Source organism: Pholis gunnellus (genome assembly GCF_910591455.1).
Source record: "Pholis gunnellus genome assembly, chromosome: 2".
In the NCBI taxonomy this organism is placed as follows: domain Eukaryota; kingdom Metazoa; phylum Chordata; class Actinopteri; order Perciformes; family Pholidae; genus Pholis; species Pholis gunnellus.
The window spans coordinates 22,592,004-22,609,416 of NC_136536.1; the positions used below are offsets into that span (position 1 = coordinate 22,592,004).

General features: G+C 47.6%; 1 protein-coding gene across 1 annotated transcript; it reads right to left on the reverse strand.

Annotated features, from left to right (window-relative positions):
• Window positions 1–900: 900 nt before the first annotated feature.
• On the reverse strand, window positions 901–16,663 carry LOC306704335 (troponin C, skeletal muscle-like). Its single transcript, XM_079170637.1, has 6 exons — window positions 16,524–16,663; window positions 14,452–14,506; window positions 14,093–14,236; window positions 11,837–11,951; window positions 10,058–10,194; window positions 901–1,368 (listed from the first exon to the last, which is right to left on the reverse strand). Exons 1-6 carry the CDS (start codon window positions 16,524–16,526, stop codon window positions 1,070–1,072), a joined length of 753 nt encoding a protein of 250 aa, XP_079026763.1. The 5' UTR covers window positions 16,527–16,663; the 3' UTR covers window positions 901–1,069.
• Window positions 16,664–17,413: the final 750 nt, after the last annotated feature.

Here is a 17,413-nt window from a genome sequence, read left to right on the forward strand (position 1 = left end):
TACAACTAAAGATCTTAGGCCTTGTAAATATAAGACAGTGGTGGTATAGGCTATGGGTTTTGTGATGATGGAGTTTCAATCTGGGCGTGAAACCCAAAACCGGGATCCCATCTCCCACACCCCTCTCTCTAGCACTCTCTCTCTCTGCCTCCACCCCCTTTCGCCGTGAATAGCAGGCTGTGTTTTAAGCTGAGAGACACCCGCTCATCCCGGTGCCACACTGCCCAACGAACTCGACCCGATTCTCCTTATACGGTGGGCGCTTCCTGGAGGGAGGGGGCCCGAGGCGAGACACGGCAGAGGTGGATAGGATGCTGAGGAGGGAGCAGCCATGAAGAAGGGGAGGGATGTTGGCTTTTTGAGAAGTGGTGGGGCCCTGCAGGCTATATACCCGGAGGGAGACCTGCATGTTCCAAAGGAAGAATTGGTTCCGCGACCACCTCGAGCCTCCAATGCTGGCCGGCTGCTCGGCCCTCACCACTCGCACTGGGGGATGAGCCACTGGCGGCATTGATTTTCTGTGCTGGGAGACCACTACGAGAAGATCGATGGCAGATAGTTATGACAGAAAATAAGTTGGGAGGGATCAATTTAAACTATGTCATTGAAAATGTCCTCAGATATGACAGGGAGATGGTAAACGGCACTGTACATGCAAATAGAGGCAGCTCAGAGCGCAGCGTGGAGGCTAGTTTGAAGTTCAGGACTGGAATAGAGAGATAAGACCAAGAATGTGTGTGTGGAAAGGTAGATTGTTGGTGGTGTAGAAAGTGCATGTGCTTGTGTGTTGGTGTGTATGATCACCTTTCTGTGTGGTTGTGTGTCAGAGAGTCCTAAGACCAGACAGACGAGATTAAGACAAGCATGAAAACATGCACGGCAGAATAACTTGCAGAGATGAACAAGGAGAAAGTGGATTTATTTAGAAAGCACAGAACAGGCTGGAGCAGGTATTTAGTTTGAAGGAGGAGGCGGAGGAGAGGAGGAGGAGGAGGAGGGGGGGGGGGGGTCTAAGCTAAGTGGTGTAGCATTTCTGGAGAAGCAGCAGCTGCAAAAGGGGACAGCTGGCTCAACGGAGGCGAGCCTTCGTCTTAAAAGGTTTGAACGGATGGATATTTATAGGATTCCTCACCGAGCTCCTGGGTTTCAAGTGAGAAGGGGATGGGGGGTGGGGGGGGTGGGGACACACACACACACGTCTCAGGAACAACATCATATCATAATTGCACAAGGTTTTATAGTGTGTAAAGTTTGCTCTGAGCAGATTCCTCATCAGACAGCGTGTTTTGTATTCTCTTTGAGGAAGGTTGACCAAGGAATGTAGAGCTGGCCTCGCTACTGGACGTGTCTCCATCATCTTCAGAAACTCTGGGGAGACAAAAGGGAGGTCAAGGGTCAATCAAAGCAAACCCCCACCCAGCGATCCATCACATGATCGAAACCACTGAACAGATGAACTGTGGGCTGCAAAGTGTGTGTGTGGGTGTGGACGAAACCTGTGAGCACTTAGGTTGAAGTGAAATCATGGAGAACATGTGATTGTGACGCATAAACGCTGTATGTGATGAGCAATTCTATGTTCCTGTCCCTCCTCATGTCTGCTTGTTCAACTGGGATAGTTTTAAAGTCAGGACTAATATCTCTATATGATCTATTCATCATTCATTTTCATTCACATGTTGAAATGCCTCATATCTCTCTCTCTCTCTCTCTCTCTCTCCTCTCTCTCTCTCTCTCTCTCTCTCTCTCTCTCTCTCTCTCTCTCTCTCTCTCTCTCTCTCTCTCTCTCCTCTCTCTCTCTCTCTCTCTCTCTCTCTCTCTCTCTCTCTCTCTCTTATATATATATATATATATATATATATACCAGTGGCGGACCGTGCATTTTATAGCTGGGCCTTCACTGCTGTCCTGCAGCTGAAACACAGCTACGGTTATTATTTGTTTCGTGTAAAAATGAAGCTCAACACCTGTAAATACACTTACTGAAGAGTGCAGATACACACCGAGACTCCGTCTCCTCTCTGCTCTGACTGCTGCGCGAGGCTGCTGTGAGAGTCCGCCTGTGAGTGCTTTGGGGCGGCGGAGGGGCTCACGGCCGCACCCGCTGCTCGTTCACGACAGTGCAGAACGGTACGTGCTTTCACGTCAGAGTCAAAAACACCAGAAAAGTCTCCAACAACACCAGAAAAAGTCGCTAGATTTGTCACTTGTAGCTTTTGACAAAAAAAGTCGCCAAGAGGGTTCGGAAAGTCGCCAGATTTAGCGAGAAAGTTGCCAAGTTGGCAACACTGGCACCGGCTAAATATGTCCCCAGAGCAACATTTGACGTAACAATAGTTCCTATCACATATAAAACCAAACATAAATCCATCTTCATAAAAACAAGTTGTACAAATAATAATACATAAACAAGCATATTAAAGCTGCTGCAGATGTAAAAACTGCAGTTGACTTACCAGAGCTGCTGTTCACTATAAAGACAAACTCCATCCTCCTTTCTTTGTTGACAAAGAGTTTAATCCCACGGTTAAATCCCAACTCACAAATCCGTTTCTCCTTCTTCAGCCATTGAGTGTTAAAAAAACAAAGCTAGGTAAAAAAAAAAAAAAAAGTCTACACCAAGCAAAATGCAAAAGATTTCATAATTTCTTCCATATCTTTCAATTTGAACTCTTACTACTACGACTAAGCCTCTGCTTAGGTTTCATTTTCCAATAGTCGTGCTCGCCCACTGACCAATCACAGCACACGCTGCTACTGCTCCTTAAAACGAAAGTTACGAATGTAACTACGGTTCTATGAATCCTGGATGACCGCCAGAGGCAGTGTTTAACACTGGATATCTTCTGTCTCGCGCATGCGTAGGTCGAATATTTATATCAACAAAGTCACCTGTGACCTCGGATGACCCCCCGTCATCTATAAGTTCCGGTGTCATTCCGAGCTCAGTCCTACGGAATCTTCTCGCGAGTTCACGGGATTCCGAGTGACCAAGAACTCTGGCGGTCATCCAGGATTCATAGAACCGTAGTTACATTCGTAACTTTCGTTCTATTTCATCCTTACTGACCGCCAGAGGCAGTGTTTAACACTGGATGACTTATACCAAAAGAGTCACGAGGAATCATAAGTACCAACCTCGTATAGTTCAGGCAGAGGAAGTTGGCCAAAGAACCCTCCCCAGTGGGTGAGGGGTGGCAACGTTCACACTGTAGTGTCTGGTGAATGTGCTCGGTGATGCCCATGAGGCCGCAGCACATATATCCTCCACAGGCACACCTCTCAGGGCTGCCCATGACGTGGAGACACTCCTGGTAGAGTGGCCCCTCACTCCGGATGGTAGAGCACGGTTGCTCGCTTTGTATGCATAGTCAATGGCCTCCACTATCCAGTGGGACAGGCGCTGTTTTGAAAGGGCACAGCCCTTCTTAGGCCCACTATGACTGATAAAGAGCTGCTCCGACCGCCGTATGCAAGCGGTGGCCTCCACATAGGCTCTGAAGGCCCGCACTGGGCACAGTAGCCTTGACCTCTCCTCTCCCGATGGGGGGTCAAACTGTGCGAGCTGGATAGGCCGGTTGATATGAGATCGTGTCAGCACCTTTGGGAGAAACGCTGTATTAGGCCACAAAGTAACACCCGAGCCATCTGAGTTCCACCTCAGACATGATTCACTCACCGACAGGGCATGCAGCTCGCCTACACGTTTAGCTGAAGTGATGGCAAGGAGAAAAACCGTTTTGGTTGCCAGCCATCTCGGCTCTGCTTGTGCCAGGGGCTCAAAAGGAGGCAGGCATAGGGTGTCTAATACTAAATGTAGGTCCCATGTAGGGGCCTTCGGGGCGTTCGCGGGATGCAATCGCAGAGCCCCTCTCAGGAAGAGGGACACCAGTCTGTGGCTCCCTACTGTGCTATTGTCAACCTTAGCGTGGTGCCATGAAAGAGCAGCCACGTATACCCTCAGGGTAGAGGGAGACCGGCCCTTATCTAGGAGGGACTGCAGAAACTCAAGTATAACCGGCACGGGACACTGTACCGGGTCCTCGTTCCGAACCGCACACCAGTCAGAAAACAACCTCCACCTGTTTTCATACTGCAGACGGGTAGATGGTGCCCTGGCATTAAGGATAGTTCTTCTGACTGTTTCTGTGCAGCCAGTCAGCGGCTGGTCGGGCCCTCCAACGGCCAGACCCATAGTTGGAGGCGGCTGGGATCGGGATGCCAAATCTGACCTCCTAGTTGCGACAGGAGGTCCCTCCTGTCGGGAAGGCGCCAGGGTGTCCTGCAGCAGAGTCTGTGCAGTAGGGAGAACCAAATCCTGGCTGGCCATAAGGGGGCCACTAGCAAAAGCCTGTGGCCCTGGTGAAGAACTCTGAGAAGCGTTGGCAAGATCAGAGGGAACGGTGGAAAGGCATAAAGAAGCCCTTCTGGCCATGTGTGAGCCAGGGCATCCTGACCCAGAGGGCTGGTCACCTCCGTCAAGGAGAACCAGTGGGGACAGTGGGTCGACATCTCCGAGGCAAAGAGATCCACCTCTGCCCTGCCGAAGAGACCCCAAATGTTCTGTACTACCTCTGGATGAAGCCTCCACTCCCCCGGTGGAGGCTTGTGACGGGACAGGAAATCTGCGACCTGGTTCCGTTCTCCTGGTAGGTACATTGCCCGAAGGCTGGTAAGGCGAGGGGCAGCCCAAGTCAGAAGGGCACGGGATACCCGTAGCAACTCTGCGGATCTGGTGCCCCCTTGATGGTTTATGTGAAAAACCGCAGGGGTGTTGTCCGACCGGACAAGCACATGCTTTCCCCTCAAGTATGGCAGAAAATGTTTGAGCGATAGGTGCACGGCCATTAGCTCCAAAACATTGACATGCTTTGTGCGGTCTTGAGCAGACCACTGCCCCTGAGCAGTCCTGTTCTGCCATACTGCACCCCATCCTGAGAGGCAGGCATCTGTCGTGACCACCTCCCGGCGGAATGGGACCGAACCCATGGGGACCCCGTTTGCCAGATATGCTCTCTGCCTCCATGGGGATAGAGAGAGTAGGCACTGTTCTGATACTGCTATTGCTCTGTGTCTGTGCCGCTTGGCGTCCAAGCGAAGGCTGTTCAGCCATCTCTGTAGGGGGCGCAGTGACAGCAAACCTAAGGGAACGACAGCTGAGGCAGCTGTCAGTTTGCCCAATAGGCGGAGAAAAAGAATGTAGGGCAACAGCCTGCCCCTTTGGAAGGAAGCGAGGCTGTGGAGGATGTTGTCCACACGCTGGGGTGACGGACAGGCACTCATAGTGACTGTATCTAGAGCCAGACCAATGAAGGTTATGCTCTGAGAAGGGCTCAGGGAGCTCTTCTCCTTGTTCACCCTGAGGCCCCACAGGGCCACGTGGGAAAGAAGGCGAGCAGTGTCCTGTGCCGCCTGAAGCCGGGATGGCGCACAGATCAGCCAATCGTCCAAGTACGGCAGTATTTTCATGCCCTGTGATTGCAGGGGGGAAAGGGCAGCAGCAACACACCTCGTGAACACCCGTGGGGAGAGGGAGAGCCCGAATGGGAGTACCCTGAACTGGAAGTGACCGCCCTGAAAGGCGAAGCGAAGAAACCGCCTGTGGTGGGGCACAATGGGAACATGGAAATAGGCATCCTTCAGGTCGACAGACGTGAACCACTCCCCCCTGGTAACAGCCCGAAGGACGTCTGCTGTGCTCAGCATGTGAAACGGTAACACCTTCAGGAACTTGTTGAGTTCCCTCAGGTCTAGGATTGGGCGCAGTCCGCCGCCTTTTTTTTTTACCAGAAAGTAAGTTGAGTAGAACCCCCCGGGTTGTGACAGGGGGTCCACCCTCTCGATTGCACCCTTGAACAGGAGCGCAGCTAACTCCTGGTTCAGGGCTAGGGATTTTGCCGGATCGGTGATGCTGGTTATTTTGACCCGGCTGGAGGCTGGGGGCCGGCGTCGGAATTGAAGCTTGTACCCCTGGGTTAAGGTGGACACCACCCAGGGGTCCGAAGCATGGGTCGCCCAGTAGCTGATGTGCTGCTGGGAGAAACAACCGACAGCCGGCCAGGAGACATCATCTCCTGGGCCCCCTGCCTCTTGAGGCTCTGGGGGGGCGACTGGTAGTCCCCATGTCCGGAGGTTGTCTGGGGGGGACGGGAGCACGGCTGTATGGGTAGCGGGCCGGCCTCTCAGCGGGACGCTGAGGCCTGTGGCGGCTACTGGGGTGAGCTGGGGGCTGAAAACGGCCTCGGGAGGGTAAAGTGGGGGCCCTAGATCTGCGGGGAGCGGGCACGTCCCTGCGAAGGCCAGAGAGCTGCTGCCTGGTCTGGCTAGCTTCAACAGTCCGCTGAAGCGCCTGTACAGCCGCTGACCCGAACAGCTCACCAGGTTCTACTGGGATAGTACGGAGGGTCCTCCGACATGCCTCAGACAAGGGCGACTGCGCCAGCCAAACCTGGCGGCGAGTCTGGACCAGGGTGGACATCAGCCGTCCAAGTTCTCTTGACATGAGTGCAAACGCCTGCAGTGAGGCGTCACTGAGGCTGGTGGTGGAAGCGTCGGGAGTAGCCTGCTGCAGAGAGGCTGAGAGGGCAAGCATGAGGTGGGAGAGGGAGTTGCCAATACGACCCATGCGCGCTGCTGTATCATAAGCCCTGGATAGCATATCATCTGTGACCCGACATTGGGGTCGAGGGCACCTGGCATCGGGCCTCAGGGTCTCCTCAGGGGAAACTATGAGGGACGCAATAGTCGGCTCAACGGCTGGCATACGGGCGAGGCCAAACTTCGCCGCGTCCTGCATGGTCGCCAGGGTTCGTCCGTCCGATGTAAGACGGGACAAAGTCCCGGTGTCTCTCCAACATGCATGCAGCTCCCTCAGATATTCTTCGGAGGGAGGAACAGCAAAGGTGGTGGGGGCGGGAACGCGCCTGAAGAAGGCACTCGTAGGAGGGGGTTCCGGCTGCTGCGTATCTAACTGCAGGCGTGCCAGCGCCATACGCATGACAAACCCCATGGAGCTATCGACTGCCCCTTACGAAGAGCTCTGAGTCGAGGGACAGGAGCCAGGCCCAGAAGCCTGGGAGGGCCGGCCTTCACTGCACTCAGTAAAGAGATTGGCTGACGCTGCCAGTGAGAGAACATCCTCCTCTGAGCCAAGCTCAGCCGCAGGTGGATCTACTGCTTCAATCCCCCCTGCACTAGGTTGGAGGTTCAGGAGAAGAGACTTCATTTGAGCTAGCTCTGCGGTCAGCAGATCCACTCTAGAGGACAGCCCGCTGGACTTAGCCCTCTTGGGGGGAGCCCCTGCGGCTTCTGCGGCCCTACGTTTAGTAGGTCGGGCTGGATTCACCTGCCCTGACAGGGGGAGGTCGACCACACCCATCAGGTGTTCAGCCTCGGCGAGCCTAGCAGCCCTCACTGCTCGAGGCATGATGCCACAGTTCATGCATGGGTTCTCCGAGAGACCTTCCCTCAGATGCTCGAGGCCAAGGCAAGCGGGGCAGAGGTCATGGCCATCTTCAGGCTGAAGAGGAGCCATACAGGCCCTACAGCCAGGAAAGTCAAACATGGCCGATTCTCTAGGTCAGTCTGAGCGGGACGCTCTGCTGAATGTTGTAAGAAGAGGCAGGGGACAGTCAGTGAAGGGGGAGCGAGGGCCCTCCTCACCAGGATAATTGCTGCCGATATTGGTGTCCCACCAGTTAGCGTGAGCGAGAGCACTCTGCCACTGTGGAAAAAAAAACAGGCCAGCAAAAAAAAACAAAAAAAAACAAAACAGTCCTTAGAGGGGTGAGAGGGGAGCGAGGACACTCTCTTCACCAGGACAATTGCTGTAGATATTGGTGTCACACCAGTAGCGTGAGCGAGAGCACTCTGCCACTGTGGAAAACAGGCCAAAAAACAGTCCTTATAGTGAGAGGGGTGAGAGGGGAGCGAGGACACTCTCTTCACCAGAATAATTGCTGCAGATATTGTAGTCCCAGCAGTTAGCGTGAGCGAGAGCACTCTGCTACTGTGGAAAACAGGCCAAAAACAGTCCTTACAGTGAGAAGGGTGAGAGGGGAGCGAGGACACTCTCTTCACCAGAATAATTGCTGCAGATATTGTAGTCCCACCAGTTAGCGTGAGCGAGAGCACTCTGCTACTGTGGAAAACAGGCCAAAAACAGTCTTTACAGTGAGAGGGGTGAGAGGGGAGCGAGGACACTCTCTTCACCAGGATAATTGCTGCCGATATTGGTGCCCCACCAGTTAGCGTGAGCGAGAGCACTCTGCTACTGTGGGAACCGGCCCAAAAAACAAACAAACAATCTTTACAGTGAGAGAGGAGCGCACTCTCCACCAGATAATTGCTGCAGATATTGGTGTTCCAACAGTTAGCCTGAGCGAAGCTCTGCTAATTGCCGAAATGTTTAGCGCTCACGTTAGCACTCGTTTAGCTAGCGCGGAGGCGCTTTGCAAACCGGAAAAACAAACAACGGTATAGACAAACAATGATAGTCGATCTCACCGATCTGCTGCCTTCGCGATTTTGGTACGGCGAAGTTCGCCGTTCCCTCCTAAGAGGGACCGCTTGTCGCAGCCTTTGGAGGGCGAAGACCGCAGCTCCGACCGGTGGTCACAAGGCTTGATCGTAGACAAGGTAATTTTATTTATTTTTCGCTTTATGCTTCTACTACCATGGTAGTTAACCTACGCAGCGAGAAGATGAAAAAGGACTGAGCTCGGAATGACACCGGAACTTATAGATGACGGGGGGTCATCCGAGGTCACAGGTGACTTTGTTGATATAAATATTCGACCTACGCATGCGCGAGACAGAAGATATCCAGTGTTAAACACTGCCTCTGGCGGTCAGTAAGGATGAAATAGAACTGAGCTGCACGTAATGCTGACATAGTTGTAGGCCAGCTAGCAGGCTCTGGCACGTCAAAGAATACGCCCAACATGTCAAACTAAAGATCTGATTGGTTGAACACTATGACAATCAACAATATCATCCCCATTCACTTAAACTGCGAAGGGATTCACTTGTGAGTCTGCAGGCCTCTTCTTATCTAGAGACACAGAGGTGAAATCTGATTGGATAAAAGCTCTACTTAAAACAAGCTGCACTGGAAGCAGAGCAACTGAGGAAGACAGTAGCTGTGCAATGAGAAAATAAGATAATGGGAACAATATTTTTATAAATTATAATACATGTTATTTAAGAAAAATTATAAAATAGCTATAACTTTGTGATTCTGTTTAGGCCAGCAGAGAAGGCCTTGCTGGCCCTGACGGCCCACCACTGATATACGTATATATATATACATATATATATATATGTATATATATACACACACACAAAGAACAAGTTAACGTGTGACTGTAGTCCATATATTGTGAGGAAGCTGCTATTTAGATTAAGATTTAGTATAATGAAAGGGGAAGTAAACACAATCATTGTGCTTTGTATCAGCACAGATAATTGTGATAAATCAAGTTTTAGGTTCCTCTAAATAGGTGAGAAAAGTGAGATTTGATGGTTGCGCTATCAGTCTCTAAACATTCATCTGATATGAGGCATTTATAATAAATAATGATTCAACCAAAAAACATTTTACAGGGACTTATATAAAGGAATAGGCCTAATTACCAAGAGTGAGATGTGAAGATGAGATTGACATCAACGCAGAGATACACATTTATACGTATATACATTGTCTTTTTCTTCTGACTGTTAAGTTAATGTTGTATGTTACTTTGTAACTTTTTCAAGGTTATGTGCTTTAAACAGAGAGAGCTCGATACCACTCCTAAATCTGACTGATAATGAAGCAGCTGGTTCTCTGAAAATAACATAAAGACGGAAACATTTGAGAGCTGTATTTACCTTCTCATCTAACTCTGAAAAAGAGAGTGAATAAGTGTCACTGTATACTGTGACAGTATAACTGAAAATGTTGTGAGCGGATGTGGAAGTCTAGTCCCTCCCTCTGATTGCAGACATTATGGAAGACACTGCGCAGTCCACAGGGGAAGAAGAAACGCTTCTGGCTCGATACATAGCTTAATCTTACCATCAAAATCAATCTTTCCGTCTTTGTTTGTGTCCCCTTCACCGAACATCTCGTCAATATCCTCCTCTACCACTGGCTCTCCAGTGAGATGGAGGATTTCTCCAAACTCCTCCCGGTCGACGAAACCATCTCCGTTCCTGAGGATAAGAAGCAACATCAAATGAAAACGTGTGAAAACGAATCTCCCGCCTACCTGCTCTCCTACATCACCACGCAAACACACACACACACACACTGGACGTATTCATTAAAAACAGGTTTAATTTATTTTTAAAGTTCAGGGCAGTTTTCATCAATACCTCTGTCATTCCGCAGCCATAACTGTGGCCTGTGGCTTAACTAAGTCCAACGAAACTGGACTTTTGAGGCTAGAGAAAGTCAGAAAACAATAGTTTTGCTGGATATAACTTTTTTTAAATGAATGCATAGCATAAGGATCCCTTAAATGTGGTTGTTAAAAGAACTGTGACCAATATACTAAGTGGGATATTTTGCAGTTGAAGAATGTCAGTGCCGGACGGTGGCACAGTTTCTGAAGGGCCTCTTTCTGTGCTGCAATGTTCTTGTATCGCTGATACAACATATCTGTGATGAGATAATATCGATACCCGATGTATTGGGCCAGATGCTATATTGTTCAGGCTCTAGTCCAATCTAGAGGAATCAGTCCTGGCTCACATACAGTGTCATTTTGGTCATGTTGCCATGGTGAACATGGTAGCAGACAGTTGCTTATTTACACATCCAGCACATACGGAGCATAGATTCATTTTAAATTGTGTTCATGGCCACTTGGGGAATGTCAGTCCCCTTACAATCAATGTACGCCTTCAAATTATAGCTGTTTATGTGTCTTTTTAAGGAAAGAGGAGAGCTAGCCTATATTAAAAACAATGAATCGCCGAACACATGTATATACAGATACATAACACATTCAAACAGGATTGTTGTGGAACTAAACATGTTAACTGTCCCAGTAATAGACTAAGCACATCACATAATCAGTGGCATTAACTGTAAAATAAGAAAGAAAGAAAAAATAAGTGTATCAGTATTTCTGTTCAACTAGCCTAAATGCTACAACAGCATAAAAATAATTCCTGCTCTAGGTTTTGATGTGCCGGCACAAGATTACATATCTGAGGGTGGCCCTGTATGATCTCCACAAACCCGTAGGTAATATATGTAGCTCTCTTTGCTCCTAAATGTTCCACGCATGTTGATGCGTTGGTCAAGGATTACTTGGGTTTCTATATAAAAAATGTTATGAGTGCAGCTTTTAAGCCACTTTAATCGATATTGTTTCGATACAACCATGTACAAAATGACACTGTGAAGGGGTTTGGCTGCAGTGATGAATCTACAGAGAAGTATCACGTGAATCTGCAGTTCCCCTCAGCTCAATGTTTAGCTCAGCTTTACTGTTGTGGTTCACTCTCTGTTCTCATAGTGTTGTCTTTGGCTACAGTAGGTCAGCTGTTCTCAGTGAAAAAGCTCTTTAAAAAACCCACTGTACACTACCTGCTCAGAACCAAACAGCACACAGACAAAGTCAGCCACTTGAAATAAATAGTGGAGCATTTAGCTGCTAAAGAGACAGATATATCCCTCAGGAGTTGGTAGAGACCAATCACAGTGAAGGCCATACAAACGTTGCCTATTTCTCAAATATTCTACTTTATGGGCTTTTCAATTCAGCCACAGCACAAGATGAAAATCTTGAATGCGGTAACACGTGGTAGTTTGTATTTGTCTTTGCATTAGTATTGCGAGTCATACTTGTCAAAAATACGGAAGCATTCTGAAAGCTCTTCTTCACTCTTTCCAGCCTGGTCCTCCTTGAGCTGTTGCACCATCATGACCAAGAACTCCTCGAAGTCGATGGTACCGCTGCCTGAGGAGAGAGGAGAGAGGAGAGGGGGGGGGGACACACTTAAAGGGAAGGAAGCTACATGTGCAGTGCAACCTGAGCACCATCTCCACTCGTTATAGGATCCTCTATAGCAGTGGTCGCCAACCCGTCGATCTCGGATACTTTCCCTGGCGCTCTCCAAAATAAAATTAAAAGAAAAAAGAAAAAAAAAATCCTGTGCTTTTATTTTGAAGGGATTTTGTCTGCAGGCTGCCTGTCCTCATCATCTCCGCTTGTGTGCACGTCTCAGAACGCGCAACTGGTGGGCCCCACCGAGGCGGGTCTATGAAGCAGTTTAGCCAATCGCTGATTAAAGATATAAATGAGTGACATACAATTTAGCCAATCAGCGTCTTCAAATAGATTCAGAGTGGGGCCAAAACGATCTGGCCCCAAGCTACCGTTCTCTCAGGAGAAGTCGCGAGCGCCAGCACGAGCACTACTCCTCCAAGACCCGTTTGAGAGGAGAAGTTTGAGGAGATTCTGCAGTGAAAGAGCTGATCCCAGATCAACAGACTAGCGGGAAAGGGAAGCAGAACATGGAGCTTCTCTACTAGCTGTACCAGACAGGTTTGGCTAGCTGGATGATGTCATGCTAACAACTTATTAAGCTTTTTACAACAACGGGGACAGATCCAGCACGGACAGTTAGGGAGTGAGGGAGGAGGAGGTAAGGAAACATGAGAACACCAGGGTAGGGAGTGAGGAATGAGGAGGTAAGGAAACATGAGAACACCAGGGTAGGGAGTGAGGGATAAGGAGGTAAGGAGACATGAGAACACCAGGGTAGGGAGTGAGGAATGAGGAGGTAAGGAAACATGAGAACACCAGGGTAGGGAGTGAGGGATAAGGAGGTAAGGAGACATGAGAACACCAGGGTAGGGATTGAGGGATAAGGAGGTAAGGAGACAGACACCTCACAGACTGCCTCAGACTGGCTGTCTGTGCTTATGAGCCGAACTACAAGGCACTCACAGTGTTCAGTCACAGCATCACACTGACTTGAGTCACATGACTTCTGATGGCATTGTGATGGGACACAGAGCTGAACTGCACTTACATTAGTTGCACTGACTGAGAATTGTGTCAGTGTTGTGTTGTAACGTCAGTTGATAAATACAACAGTTAATATTGGTCGTTCATCCAGCCTGCTCATTGCAAATGTGTTTTTTCTTGTTCATATTGTGTGCGGTTAACAAATAATTTCCTTTTTATGTTGCACTGAAATGAAGTCATTTAGTGTGTTCTTGGTCACATCAATTTGAAAGCTGGACCAAAGTGTTTGATTTCATTCAATTACAATTAGGCCAAATAAAAAGCCTCAAGTTGTAAGTACAGTCTGGACAGTCTTTTTCTCTCAACGCCTCAATAGGTAGATCTTGCCGGTCACCAAGGCAGAGGTCAGGGATCTTGGGCTTAAAAAGGTTGGTGACCACTGCTCTATAGCATCAATTTATCAAACTTATCACATTCTAGCAAGTCGTTTAAGATGTACAACATCACGTATTTCTAGCCATCTCCCTGTCTTGTCTAACTCTCTCGAGATTTTTGATTTACTTTTATATCTCCTATTCTTCCTCTGATAAGCCTTGCTTAAAGGGCACCAATATTACACAGAAATGTCCATTTACTTCACAAGGAATCTTGAAAATTGCTGCTGTCCTTTGTATCTCTGGGTTAGGGTTAAAGATTGAGACTTCTGACATTTGACAAAAGATCAGCGTCAAAAACTGCCGGCCGTCAAGATGAAAGACGAGGGCATTTAACAGGCAGGTAGAACCTAATCAGAATGCTGTTGAAATGCATTATGGGAATGGTGATATCCAATGTTTTTGACTCATTCTGGGGATTAAAAGTCAGGATCTCAGCCTCTGCTGCTTTGATTCTTACCGTTCTCTCTTAAAATTCACCCAACAATATGAAAGTACAGTACCTCTTTAACGTGCAAGAGTCTTACAAAACGCAGCTTTTTCTCATGGCTAAGTAACTATGCCTCTTCTGGATTGGAAAAATCACATAACCCCCCCTAAAGAAATAGGAAATATTCAAGCGAGCAGCCCTTCAATCTTCCGTGAATGTCTATGAGATGCCTTTTCTATTTGTTGATCACACAATGACCTCACCGTCCTCATCCACCTCCTCAATGATGGCATCCAACTCCTCCCTCGACGGGTTCTGGCCCAGCATCCTCATCACCTGGCCCAACTCCTTGGTGCTGATGTCACCGCCACCGTCGGTGTCGAACATGTCGAAGGCAGCCTTGAACTCTGGACGAGAGAAGGAAATAGATACAAATTCGAAAAAAAGGGCCAAATGGAACAATCAACCGATGGAACTACCAAGAAAAACTTTTAGAAACCCTTTTTTATAGCTGCTTATTCATTGATCTGCCGCTCCTCTTGGAACCAGCTTTAGTATAGGGTAGACATTAAGTGTAATCCACCAATTAATTGAAGTAATTAATAAATAATGAAGGACTGACCTGCAATCATCTCCTCGGTCAGGAAGGACCGGGCATCACTTTGGGCGTCAGTGGGCTTCGGAGAGGCGAATGGAAAAAGGTGGAAGATTGACAGGAGAGGTGATTAGAAAGGGAGACGTTATTATTCTTATTAGTTAACAGCTGCATAATGACATGTCATTAATAAAACATGATTGTGGCAGAGTCAAAGGAGATAACAGTGTCTTCATCAGGACTCAGCCACTCACACAATCACCCACATTTGGATTCTGCTGCTTCAGGTGCTATCATAGACAAAGTGACAGCCAAAGACTGGAAATAGCCTCGTGTCAGGTAAGAAATCATGTTTAATCCTCTGCCAGCTGTCTGCACTTGTTGAATGGTGGTTCTTAAAGGGGAACGCCACTCCCGTCACACATTTAGGGCTTTAGTTTGATCAGGGAGACGTTGCAGACTGTTGAGGTTTTTTACTGAAACTGTATTGTTTTTCTCTGCTGCTGCCGTCAGATCCAACAACATTCCCAGTCATAGTTGTTCTCCCACTCTTACCATCTTTTTCTCAGACATGATGCCTGATGACATCACAACTTTACATTGCAATTTTCTAAGAGGAGCATTGAAGAAAGTGTTGGCTGGAGTTGATCAAAGCATTGCAATACTTATACTTATAAATTAAATTTGAATCTGAGACGTAACAGAGTGAAATTTCTCTGTCGTGTGAAAGTATTAGTACAATGTTTTCCTCTGAAGTAGAAGTACACAGTAAGTAGCAGGCTATACAAGTGCTTTCTGGGCATTTGGATTTTTTGGGGCATTAGTTATTTTGGGATACAATGAGTTAGAATAGTATCATGATTCAATGTAATTTATATCTAAACATCATAATAAGTCTATAGCTGTTCAGGGCTCTTTTAGTTTTCCTAACGATAGAGTCGGACTCTGATATTTTTCCCTGATGTTTCGACGCAACTATGTCATGGCAGGTGTATCGCTGAGGACCCAGGAAGTGGACGTAGTGTAATAAGCAACATCATCTGCATAGGGAGGAGGTCAGGGTGAATGGGAGGGTCTAAAAACACCGTACTTTCACCCACGAGACCGCTGTCCGAGTCCTGAAAACCAGAAGTCAACGTAGACACACCTGTCACATAACTTCCATATTTTAGTAAATGCCACTTCCGAAGTCATTTTAACCACAATCTTTTCCTAAACCTAACAAAGTACTTTTGTTGCCTAAACAGGTTCTACACTGCAGGGAATTGTGCAGGTGCACTGATCGCTCGTGTTGCCGGACATTTCCACAAAAATACAAAAAAAAACTAACATACATTTGTGAGAAATTATATGATCTGTTGTAGGAGAATATGTTGCTGACTTAAATTTAGTTGTATTCTCCATTAAATGCTGTATCCTGGTCCACGGTAGTCCAGCAGGACAGTCAATTATTTTCCCTCTCTCCAAGTTTGCTTGACAGAACCTCATCGATAACAGCAATATATGTGGAAGGCCACACAACCCCACCCATTAGTTCACTATAAAACTATTTGGGAGAGGATTAGAGAGGGATTTTCTCTCAAGGTGAAAGTCCTAAATTAGGACACTCAGAGAAGGCAGCAGGTCTTCTCACTTTACTCAGCTGCGCGCTTCCTATCTTTAGTAACTCAGATCTAAATATCAAACAAAATCACATCAGTCTTCAAACAAACAGCGAAGAAGACGTAAAAGAAGTTGGGCATGTAAAGGGAAGTCCCCAACAGCACGTTACGAGTCAGGAAAATCTGTCCGTCTGTAGCAACATCATAAAACAGCCAAAGTATTCAAATGAATCCTACCCCCCCCCCCCAAAGAAAAAAATCAGGAATTCCAAGAGGAAACACCACTTGTAAAGAAATCCATCTGATAACCCAGCTGTGCTGCACATGAGGACTTGCTGGGTGACCGTGTGGTTTGTTCTTTTCGCTTCAGATAATAATATCCATCTTCTGCCATCTGGCTTTCATCCTCATCAGTTGACAACAATAGCAAATCCTCAAAGATTCATCAAAACTAAATTTCCATCTTGTTTACCTCCTTCTCAGTTTTCGGTTTCTTACCATGGCAGCTGGCTGTGCTGAACAACAGAGACCAGTAAAAAACGGGAGACGTCGGGGAAAGTTTTCCTGCAACACAGTTCAGGCGGCTTTACTCCCCCCATAAGTACCCTCTCATCCCGCTACACTTTTTCTGAAAATGATCAGGATTGGGCAAGGGGCCCCCCTCCTCAGACAAGAGACAGCCAATCAAATCCGACTTTAGTTTGTGCCCTCGTACAATCTCTTGACGGACATCCCCCTGTGTGGCACTCTCCCCGATCCCCCATATTTAGATAACAGACAAGCTTAGTGAGCTTTATTAAAAAAAAAGAAAAGAAAACAGTGCAGGCATCAGGCAGCTGGAGGCTATTTTGGCAGAGGATCAACTGAGCATCTCGATACAGACGGACACTTGATTTCACATGCTGGATCAGGAGTGCACGCTCACACACAACACTAGCACTAACGCACACACACACACACACACACACACACACACACACACATTACCACTTACCAGCATACATAGATTCTCTGCCCCTTTCACAGTGTCCGTTAACACATCTATCTGCCCGTCTCCCTGTCTTCACTGCTACGGACTTGCCCTTACACACTTATGACATCTGTAACTTAAGAGGCGGTCAAATGTACTTGTGATCCCACACAGCTGTACCCTATTTTACTGATTGGTTTATCTCCCTGTCAACAAGTAAACAAACAAAACCCTCTCCTATATGTCTAGACCAGGGTTTGTTTTTTGTCAGGGGTTCCCAAACCTTTTAATGCGACAGCCCCCGAAACAGCATTATGGTTTAAAAACCCATCGACGATACTACGACAAATGTTAAAAATAATGAATAAATAACACATCAATCATTCCATTAGATTCAATATTTCTGTTTTCCACTTCA

Bases quoted from the DNA above. Each gene is read 5' to 3' on its own strand.
- LOC306704335 (XM_079170637.1), bottom strand. The intron at 14,237-14,451 runs GTCAGTCCTTCA...TCTCTCGTCCAG, and splicing joins GACCGAGGAGATGATTGCAG to AGTTCAAGGCTGCCTTCGAC. The intron at 11,952-14,092 runs GTGAGGTCATTG...CTCTCTCCTCAG, and splicing joins TGAGGAGGTGGATGAGGACG to GCAGCGGTACCATCGACTTC.